This window comes from Mercenaria mercenaria, chromosome 5, assembly GCF_021730395.1.
Source record: "Mercenaria mercenaria strain notata chromosome 5, MADL_Memer_1, whole genome shotgun sequence".
Lineage (NCBI taxonomy): Eukaryota > Metazoa > Mollusca > Bivalvia > Venerida > Veneridae > Mercenaria > Mercenaria mercenaria.
In genome coordinates, this window is record NC_069365.1 from 59,675,297 (window position 1) to 59,687,441 (window position 12,145).

Genomic DNA, 12,145 nt, shown 5'->3' on the forward strand with positions numbered 1-12,145 from the left:
TTCTGTAATTGTTTTCACTTACATTACTGACACAAGATCTACTGCTGTTTCTATTTCTTTACCTTTTTATTTTGTTTAGCATTGGTAATTAGAATGTAATGTATAGTATATTGTTATCATCTTCTATGAATCATTCTTTTGTGTGTGTGACGGGGAAGGCAATTCTCAACAGTATTTTAGTTATGTTACGGCGGGCAATTAACCTAACCAGACTGTATCTGGATTCTTGAACCAGCACCAACTTGTTCTCCTCAAGAAAATGACAACTTACCCACATGAGTCAGAGGTGGAGGACAAATGATAAAGATACAGCGTTTTTTTTATTAATTGCTACGATCCCACGATCCAAATACGCCTCATCCGGTACTCGGACTTACGACCCAACGTTTCGTAGATCTGCGCCCTCTCTCTATTGAGCTAAACAGGCGGACAGCTTTAAATCAAAATCGTAAACAATAAAGTAGGCTGTAAAATTGACGACACGGTGTATCAATTTTTATTACATTATGTCTTTTATTTCGTACAGATTATCAACTACTCAGTCCCGAAAGTGCTGCCATGACACTGCGATTGATACTGTGATCACCAGATAATTAAACAAACGTTTCATATAACAAACGGAGTGAATCGTTTCTCAGTTTCCATACAAATGCAGCTTTTTAAAGCTTTTAATTAATATATTTTCTAGCTTTGATGGTAGAGAAAGACCCCGGGTGCTCCTCCGTGCATTATCTCATCATGGGCGGCGGGCATCTGGGTAGAACCACCGACTTTCCGTAAGCCAGCTGGATGGCTCCCTGACATGAAGAATTCAATGAACACACACCGGTGAGGGGCACGTGATTTGAAGTCAGCGACTTTAACCACTTGGTCAGCGAGTTCCCATACCCCCTTTGAATGTATAGAAGCTTGGTATTAAAAGAAGTTGAAATTGTAACGAAGTATGATTATACATTTTATATGATCGTGACCTGTATTCAGTCGGTTTTTGAATGATGGAAAGGACGAGGTAGGGGGAGGAGTCCTGTCCCATAGTGTTCGTGATCACATCCTGATATTATCTAAACCACGGATGAAGTTGTATATGATATCGAGGGCTTGGCGCAAAACTATTGTATCTTGTTCTTTATTTATATACACTTACAATAGTTTTGCACCAAGCCCTCGATATATAGTAAATGCTTCAGATTCAAGTTATATTCGTTCGGTAAGTGCATGTCACGCATGAGACTTGGCTGCTGGAGCGAAGATTTGTTACTTCTATGTTCACATAGAATTGTTCAATGAGCTCTAAAGGTAAACAAATGTATTGCATTAACTACAGTAACGGTTTTAATGTGCGACAAAACATGAAACTGGGCATAGCGGTAAAAGAACTATAAATCAGTGGTCATAAATTACCTGTAGAATTAATTGTCATTGCATTACCATTGCGACCAAAACGTGTGTATATTAAAGCACTCGTGAGGCATATTAATATAATATTGAATACATAACGAGTGCAGTTTTGTTGTTGTGGTTGTTACTGTTGCTGCAGCTTGTGCTGTTGCAAGTGCTGATGCTGTTTTGTCTAAGCTATAGCTGCTACATATATAACAGTTCAATGTTGAGGGGGTGTAATGCACCTGTTGTTGCCTTTTATAGCTGCTGCATATATAACAGTTCAATGTTGAGGGGGTGTAATGCACCTGTTGTTGCTTTTTATAGCTGCTACATAATATATACGAATTTAGTGTTGAGGAGGGGCAATGTTGTTGCTGCTTCATTGTTTTGTCAGAGCTATAGTTAATTCAAATATATACAGCAGTATCTCCGACATAGTCATCAGCAGCAACATTGCACCCCTCAATATTGAACTAATATATATATATATATATATATATATATATATATATATATATATATTATATATATATATATATATATATATATATATATATATATATATAAGTTTGAAGGAAGTTCGAAGGAAGACCTATGCTGCTGCTGTTGTTGTTGCTGCTGCTGCTGTGCTCTATTGGAGCTATAACTGCTACAGATATATAGCAGTTCATACAAGTATAAGCTGTGTTGTCTCGTATGTTTTCATAATTATTGTAATCTTTACCGAACAGGTAAAGACTTGCCTGTTTTGGTTTGAATATGAAACAAACTCAGCAGTGAGAAAAGCGGCCATTATTTCGTAAAATGTAATGCGTACCGGTTCCCCAATAAATATTTTAATGATAAAGGTTGCCTGAAGTAAAATATGTAAAGTCATGTCTTTAGCATTAGTATGTATTCATCGAGTTTCTGATGTCAATTTGCAGGTAGAAAAAAGTTAGAAATTGTCAGACTGGATTCCCAGGCTAATTCTCGCACTCTTTTTAGGATAAACTGTTATTGTTGCCAACTTCAGTCAGACGCTTGCGAATGTCAATCTGCAATCAACAAGCCTTGTAATCGTACATGTATCATGCACATCACCTGGGTCCAGTTGCTCGAAACTTTAACTGGCTGTTAAACTAACCGCCGGTTAAATTTTGATTCAAAATATTAGGAAACACTAAGTGTGATGTTCTGATTTTACTGTAAAGCTTTCTAATGATAACTGGATTTCTGTTGAAGTATCATTGAAAACTATAAAGTAAGAAAATAAAAATTCTATAACATATTTTGACATGTAATATATATTTTATTTTCAGTAGACAATACTCAAACATTTTCAAATGATACCAAAATTAATATATTTTAATAGCACTGTTATTTAGAACTTGCTTATCTGTGGACCGGATACCTTAATTTTTCGTTGTCCGAACCTAGATAGCGATAAAATATTGCATTATACCGGACTTGCAGGTAGCTGTGCGGACAAAACGTTTAGCTACCAATCTTGGGGTCGTAGGTTTAAACACTACGTAGGACTATGTCTTGATTTCTTTTCTTCAAATTTTGTCTGCAAACTGAAAAGGCAGGAAAATTGCTACACTTATCTAATAAAACACTAGAACTACATTCTGCATGCCCACGGGCAGAATGCCGATCCCGCCAGCACTTTGGCCTCTAAGTGTGACCTTGACCTTTGAGATAGGAACGTGGGGTTTGCGCATGACACTCCTTCTCATTGAGGTAAACATTCATGCCAAATATAAACAAGATTGGTCCATGCATGTTAAAGTTATGGTCCGGACTAAATCGGACGGATGCACGCACGCATGCATGCGCGCATGTGCACCGACCCGCCAAAAGTGACGACAATAATGATTTTTAAAATTCATTTATTGAATAAATCCACTTGTATTCAAGTTTTCCGTGTGAAAAACTGTCGAATAAAAATGTTCAAAGTAGGATAAAATGACCTCAGAGGTCTTTTAAGAATATGCAACACATGTTGTCCTTTTCTGTGTATTTTAATCCCCCGCCGAAGGCGAAGTTTTGGTATTGTCCATCAGTCCGTAGCCATATCTCGGATGTGGTTTGAAATATTTAAATAAAACTTCATATACATATTAACCACTATAGGGAAATGCGGCACATCAAGTTTCAGTCAGATTGCCAAAGTAATACCAGAGTTATAGCCCTTAGTAGTTTCTAGTGTTAAAAATGCTATAAATATTGCAATTTCTGCTTCATAACTTCTGACATATTTGACATAGAACTATGAAACTTGAACTGAATTTAGATCACCACAATGTGGCAGTGCATACACAATATCGTCAGGATCTCTTGAGTCACTGCCCTTTAATTGTTTGAAAATCCACATATTTGTCAGTGACTTTAACTGGAAAAGATAATGAAAGACTGCAAGGCTGCTAGGCCGCTAGACTGCCAGGCCGCTAGACTGCTAGGCAGCTATACTTTTAATAAGAGGGTCATGATGGCCCTATTTCGCTCACCTGAATCTAATTGCTTGCTTGAACAAATTTCTTTGCTAAGGCTTCGAAAACAAAACACTAGGTGAGTATGTCAGGGTAAAGATTATTCAGTCTGTTAAATAATTATACAGATGGCCCAAATCTCTTTTTTCTATAGCTTAAAAAACAAGAAAGTAGGTCAGTAGGTCAGGGATAAGAACATTCAGGAAGAGTATTGAAATCTGTATCAAAAGTTGTAAAAGTGGTCCAAATTTCTATGCTGTACCTTCAAAAACAAGAAAGTAGGTCAGCAGGTCATAATTAAGCCTGTTCAAAATGAGTATTGAAATCTGTATAAAATATTATAAATGTTGTCCAAATTTCTATGATGTAACTTCAGATGCAAAAAAGCAGGTCAGTAGGTCACGACTAAGATTATTCAAGATGAATATTGAAATCTGTAATAAACATTATACTTGTGGTCCAAATTTCTTCGTAATTGCTTCAAAAACAAATAAGTCTAGTATGTAAAACAATGGACCACCCGGCCGTTGCCTATATTGACCCAAGGGTCATATGAACAATCTTGGTAGAGAACTACTAGCAAGTACCAAATATAGCAAATATCTAAGTTCTGGGCATTATAGTTTCAGGAAAGATTTTTAAAGGTTTCCCTATATAAGCCAATGTAAAACTGTTGACCCCGGGGCGCAGTCAAATATGACCACAGGATCATTAATTTAACAAACTTGATAGTTGACCACTAAACAATTCTAAATACAAAATATCTAAGGTCCGGGCCTTATGGTTCTCGACAAGAAGATTTTCAAAGACTTTTCATGTATAAGTCAATGTAAAACAAGGGACCACCTGGGAGTATCATATATATTGTCCCCAGGGTCATGATTTGACTACTCTTGGTACAGAACAACTAGAGCATGTCACATACTAAATATCTAAGCTCTGGGCCTTAGGGTTCAAACAAGAATTATTTTATTTCCCAATAGAGTCCAATGTATAGTATTTAAACCATGTGCCACACGGGGCAGGGACAGTTTTAACCCCTGGGGGATAATGTGAACAATCTTGGTAAAGGAGTACTACACGATGCTACATACCAAATATCAGAGCCTATGCCATGTGGTTTTGTACAAGAAGATTTTCGAAGTTTTCCCTGTATAAGTCTATATAAATCATGTGACTCCCAGGGTGGGGCTATATTTGACCTATAGGGGGATAATTTGAACAATCTTGGTAAAGGACCTAGATCCTATGGTGATACAAGTTGTATGTAAGTTTGGTTAAAATCCAATCATAAATGAAACCGCTTTTGTGCAGACAATACCAAAATAGCCCAATTCTGGCACTTTCATGGGTGCTCACTCTGGAACCCATAGTGGAATATGGCTGGATTAAAAAAAGGAACCTAGATGGTATGGTGATACAACTTGTGTACAAGTTTGGTTAAAATCCAGTCACAAATGAAACTGCTGTTGTGCAGACAAGACCAAAATAGCCAATTTCTGGCCCTTTCAGGGGCCGTAACTCTAGAACCTATAAAGGTATATTGCTGTTCTAAAACACAGAAACCGAGATCTTTTGGTTATACAAGTTGTATGCAAGTTTGGTTAAAATCAAATCACAAATAAAACCACTATCGTGCAGACAAGACCTGAATAGCCATTTTTTGCTCTTTCAGGGACCGTAACTCTTGAACTCATGGTGGGATATTACTGGTTCAAGAAAGGAACCAATATTTTATGGTGATACCAGTTGTGTGCAAGTTTGGTTAAATCCAATCATAAATGAAACTGCTATTGTGCAGACAAGACCAAAAATGCCAGTGTCTGGCCCTTTCAGGGGCCGTAACGCATGGAATATGGCTGGTTCAAGAAAAGAACCGAGATCTTAGAATAATACAAGTTGTATGCTGGTTTCGTTAAAATCAAATCATAAATGAAACCACTATCGTGCAGACAAGAAATTGTTGACTGACGCACGACGAACATCAAGTGGTCATAAAAGCTCACATTGAGGCTCAGGTGAGCTAAAAATATTTCATAAATTTCTCTGACTAGCATGTTCATGCTAAATACTATATCGGATATTGAGACTAATTTCGATGAGACTTGATACGAGTCCCGCAGTGTGAAAAGCAACCATGCAGTCTGATCTGATTCATATATCGCTGACGCGTCAGTGACCTAAAAACTGGACAAGGTAAAGGTAAGCTGTTAGACTGTTAGGCTGCTGCTAGGCCTATCGACCACTGGGCTGCTAGATTTTATAACTGTTAATTCAATTCTCCTTTGAATGTTATCGGATATTGAGACTCATTTTCAAATTGATATAACTTGATACGAGCACCCCCAACACACACACCCAATGCGAAAACCATCCATGCAATTTGATCCGAACCCATACGTTTGCTTTGACACTGCTGACGCGCCAGGGAGTTCAATAACTTGACATAATATCATGTAGGCTGCCAGACCGCTAAGCTGTTACCTCAACGCTGTTAGGTTGCTAGAGTGCTTACTATATGCTGCTAGGCTGCTAGGCTGCTAGGCTGCTAAATTCACGCTGTTAGGCCGCTCGGTAGCTACATCATACAAAGCAAAGTCACTATTTAATGCCTTTACAGTAGGACATCCACTGACTTTAGTTTTAAAATAGACTTTTTATTTGGATCCGTTTGCTACCTGTTACTAAAATAGTATCGGAATAAGGTATTAAAAGCAGTCAAAACTACAAAAACATTTTAAAAACAGGTCACTTTATTTTTTACCAACATTTCGGCTACATTAGCCTTCTTCAGGGCTCAAAATAGTATTGCTCAATCCAGGTGTTATCAAAACAACTTTTTGTTATATTAACATTATAATAAGTGAAAAGTGAAACTATATCTTTTAATTCACCGATATATTTCATTATTTTACAGAAAAGTATCAAAATAAAGTTGATTTAAGATGAAACTCTAAGATGCGTTATGGCTAGGGCATTATGTAGAAAAAAGCATGATAGGTTAGACATTTATTCCCTTTATTAAGTTTTATCTTTTTTTCTTTATTTTTTTTTTTTTTTTTTTTTTTTTTGTTTAGTTTAAAGATTAAAAAGAGCTTCCCAAAATCATAGGCATAAATACTTTCTAAATAAAATAAAGAAAGTACAAATCTCTAAAGAATTTAACGAAACATAAGTTACTTTATTCACAACTGATTAATTGATAAATGAATTAATTCATTTTTTCATTCAAAAATTCATTTAAAGTCATGTCTACATGTCACCGCAAGGCAAACTCCATTTATTTGTGAATGGTTTAATGTTGTATTAGGCTAAGATATTTCGCTACAAATACTTAATAATGTTAATCTAACAGAAAGTTCCCTAGGCTAGTTGTTTTATTGTATGCTGAATTTCCTCTTTAAGTTAGCGACTTAGGGTGTATTTTACAAAAAAAAAAAAAAAAAGATCTTTAAAAAGAAAGTAAAAGAAGCCCGTGAATTAAGAAGCCCGTGAATTCTCATTGAAATTTTGAATAATAAAAGGGTAATTCACGTTGACAGACCACATTTCAATTTTATGTGGTAAACATGCATTCATATAATAGTATTTGTTTGTTTGATTTGGGTTTAACACCAATTATCAACAGTATTTCAGTCGATCCGTCTACGGTAACACACGATATATACCGAATGAGATATACTATCGGTCTTCCGGTACGTACACAGAGCGTCTGACTTCGGACATCAGTACAGATACATGTATGTACAGTATTGTTTTTTTTATTCCAGATGATACAAACGCATGTTTCTTGCATACCAGACGGGGATTTCCGGTATTTTATCGGTGCTGGAAAAATCCATCTTACACCCCGGGGTGTAAGATGACTCTCGAGCTTTAAATGACGTATTACGAACTACATATATGTAGTTATTTATATTTTATTTCAAGGAACGGAATAAAAATCCAATACTAGTACCTTGACAGTTCCTCTTTGTTCCTGATAGTATATTTCTCGATTCAAAACACGTTATTTTATCAAAAATACATAACGTTACGCTGCAACTGATAAAACAAAACCGGAACTAAACATTGTTATTTGTCTTTGAAACGTCATGACGTCTTTCCTGTTTACGGACGTTGCTTTCCCGCGCTTTGTTTAAATACGCAGCTATAAGAAATAGTTCTAAAAAGAAAGCCGTTCGATTGATTTTATTTCTATTATTATTCCTTGATATCGGTATGCAAGAAAAAGATTCTGTCACTGGTTATAGGTGCAGATGGGAATATCCGGCTCTCGGGTAACTGTTTAGGAGGTAACTCGGTAGGAACCTCGTTACCGCCTAAACAGTTACCCTCGAGGCCGGAAATTACCACCTGCACCTACAACCAGTGAAAGAATCTTATATTCTGGGCAAGCTGATGGACTGTACCGATTCCCGATTGAGACATTGCCTTATTTCATATTATACCTTTAAATACGTATTATCTATAGTGACTGACCTAAATTTACATGATTTAAGTCTGGTGTACCTAAATTACAGGTCAGTCAAAAAGCAATATCTGAAACTGAAACCTTAAAGAAGTTTTGCAGTAGCTGTGAAGATTGGTATTTTTTTTTATTTATTTCTTGTTTGTTTCTTTTTTAATTTACGACGTTACGTCAAACATTCCACAATGATGACTTTAGAAATTTTGCACCGCTTTTAGATTTTTTGGATCGATCCAATGGTTACTTGCGGACCGAACAAAATATAATTATTTTGGCATGACGGTATCATATTTCCAGTTGTCTAACGTCAAAAATACACAGTTTTAACGTATTTTGCAATCAGTATGATTTACATTTCTGTTGTTTTTGGTTGCGGGTTTACCCCGCTACAAAGTTACAGATGTCGGGTTTACCCCGCTACTAAAGTTACAAGTGTATTTCTGACACTCATATATATTCCTAATCACATTCAAAGGATGTTCATGTGCTACACAAAATAGTCCCATTCATGAACAAGGCGGGTGAATTATCAATGATCGAACAGTTCTGATTCAACCTGTATCCATTCACACTGACCATTTTGATTATATAAGATCTATTAATGATAAGGTAGGCCTATTCTAGCCTATGGTTACATCACTGATTTCCAGCTGGCAATTTAGATGAGTTCATGTAAGGTCAGGCAGAATTAATCTTAGACATGAGGCACATTTTATTTGTTTCTCATACATGTATATTTTTAGATTGGCATTTAAACAGAAAATAAATCTACCAAAACCCGCAGCCACCAGACGTCTCATGGCTTCGATTTTTTCAAAGCTAGGTCACCAGGTAAGGTAAGGGAAGTAACCCAGTTACAGTAGATATATATTGCTGACATTGTTACTTCCCCTCTTAGCAAATAAGAAGGGAATGAACTTGCGGAGTAAAACGTAGACAGTCGGGTATTGCGACAAGTGTATGACAAAACCTAGTCCTCTAAGTAAAGTACTTGTGTCCAAAACTACCGAAAGAAAGGTGTAAAATAGGGGAAAATGGCCAGAAAGGGTCATACACAGTTCCACACCCGCATCTGTCATCAAAATGAAGAGCAATCGGTTAATCTAAAAAGTAATGTAATCTATTAAATAGCTGCTGTAAAAATTGAAAGACATATTTTAATAATCTTATATATACTAGCATGTATGACAAGGTGTAAAATAACATTAGACAGCTAAAAAATCATAAAGCATAAAAATAGTAACTATTAATATCTTCTTATAATAAATAGTTGGAATAGATTACTTTGAAGATTACAGATAGCCCAGAAAGAGTTGTAAGTTTTTTTTTGTAGCGATTTTGACGGAAACATTCATAAGATTTTATTGCACTGAAAACAAACCCGTTCGAGAAAGCCAAGGAAATTGTTGAATCATATTCAGAGAAAAAATATCGGGAACCGAGTCTTTGTCTGATTGTGATGGTGTGTAACAGTTTTATATATTCAGTTTATCAATTTTTTGTGTGTTTTCCTTGATGTTGCTCACTGTTTTGATTTTTAAAGACATTATTTGAAGATTATATCTAAAAGGAGTTGTAAGTATTATTTGTAGCGATTTTGATGGAAACATCGATAAGATTTTATTGAACTGAAAAAAAAAAACGTTCGAGAAAGCCAGGCAAATAGATGAATCAGATTCAGAGAATAATAACGGGAACCAAGATCGCAACAGCCAGACATTCTGCAGTCTTTTAGTTACTTCAAGAGTGTTTTCCTACACCGGCATATTTCACGTATTTTCAGAGAGTCCGGCGAAGAAAGAATGAAGAACTTTCTAAAGCCTAGTATTCAACACATTTGGGAAACTTTAAAAATAAAGATTATAAAAATAAATCATATCTACTATAAAAGTTTGTTGAAAATGGAAAAATGGGTTCAGGGCATTCATATTTTTTACTACACTGTAAAATTCACCGTCAATATACTAGCCTCTAAATGTATTTCATTCTCTTTTCTTTTTTTTAAAGCAAGATATTTCGTTGAAACATATTTATTTCGAAATCAACATCAAGCCATCAGCAAAATATTTGCCACTGAGTACATAGATGGGTCTGTATTGTTCCCCAGTAATGATAATTTGCTGGAGACAGTTCAAAAACAACTAAACCACATCTAAGTATATATATGTATATGCCAATTTTATTCAGGTAAAGATTACAGTTTAGCATGTGTAGATAATTTGGAATGAAATTACATTTGAAAAATAATATTAACATGAAAGCTAAGAAAACTAAATATTTATATACGAAATAGTACGCAAATAAAAAACACTACAAGTGTTACTTGTATGAAGAAACCATGGTGAAATTGTAATATTTCAGTTATTCTTATGTATATGTATCAATGGCAAAGTATTACCAGTATCATTGTCTGTATTCTTATTGTTATTGATTTCAAACTTAAAGACTGTTTACTTGACATGAAGGTCATCTACAATATAAACAAAAAGTCAGTATAAACAGTAGTGAAATAAAATAATAAACATAATGTTCTATTATTTGCTTTTCAGTTTCTTTTGTTTTGAAAATTAATTGGACATGTTTTCTGCGGCTTCACGATCAATGAAATGCATATCTAAATTGTTAATACTGACAGTATCCTTATTAGTTTGTTTCACAATTTCAGGCAAAATGTGAATCATTAAATGCTCACGTTGTCATCATTGATAAGTATTTCATGGTCTAAAAGACAAAATCAACACATATACTTTATGTTGTCAAACTACACACGGTGTCACTTTTAATTGTAGAAAGGTTGGAGTAAGAAACCGGAGAATGTGCTCCAGATGTGGTGCACTGTGAAGGGTTGAGTGCCAAAGATTCCGTTTTTAGCAATGTTCACAACATCACCAGCACTCAAGTTCAGCACTGCAAGATTGCTACCAGAACCTCGGAACTTTCCGCCTGAATATAGCCACATTTGTTTGCCACCGTTAACTTGGAGATTTGTTTCAATAATTTTGCCCCAAGCTGGAAGAATGGTACAGAAGAACACGTATACGCCATCAACCGGTGCCACGAATTCTCCAGAGCTAGTGTTGTAGTTTCCTCCTATATCTGTTACCTCTTGAGAAAATATGATTGGTTCATCTGGTGTGGCATTGGCAATGATTGGAGAGACTCTTGCATGAAATGCCGCTTTGGGTTCAGTAAAACGTAAATCTAGAACATCGAGTCTATTTCTTTCTTCCTCCAGATCAGCTCGGAGATCATCTATCTCATTTTGAAGGGATTGTAGGGTAAGTTCGCCAGATGATGATTCGCTGTTTAAGGATGAAGCGGGTGTAGTTAATGTTACGAATATATGTATCATTATGCAAATCCCTTCAGCAGAGAATCTAGATAAAAAAGGTATTTTCAAATCCATTTTTAAAACTTTAATTTTCTTCGCAAGCGATCTACTGTCTCCTCAGGAATACAAATGCCTAAGTTAGTTCACTAGATTAATTCTATTTCAAAATAAACAATAAGTTGAGCCAAAGAGCTATATGTATTTTATACTTCTTTGGTTGAGCATGTCATCTGCTGTGAACGCCTCCTGTCAATCAAATCAATAAATTGGTAAGTGGTCAACCAATCAATGCGCTAGAACCGACGCACACCTACAGGCGGTGTTAATGTAAATATTACCTTCCGACATGGTGATCTCGACACCGATAACAACAGCCAAATAATTCCTTTTGAAAATTATTATATACGTCTAAAACTTATTAGAAACGGTAAAAAGGTGTCAGTGCGGACTTTGCAAGTCCGACAGTCAGTTCCCAGAACGCCTAGA

General features: G+C 35.7%; 1 protein-coding gene across 1 annotated transcript; it reads right to left on the reverse strand.

Annotated features, from left to right (window-relative positions):
- Positions 1 to 11,107: 11,107 nt before the first annotated feature.
- LOC123557376 (caprin-2-like) lies at positions 11,108 to 11,680 on the reverse strand. Its single transcript, XM_045348813.2, has one exon. The coding sequence runs from the start codon at positions 11,678 to 11,680 to the stop codon at positions 11,108 to 11,110; it is 573 nt and encodes a 190-aa protein (XP_045204748.2).
- Between the last annotated feature and the right edge of the window lie 465 nt (positions 11,681 to 12,145).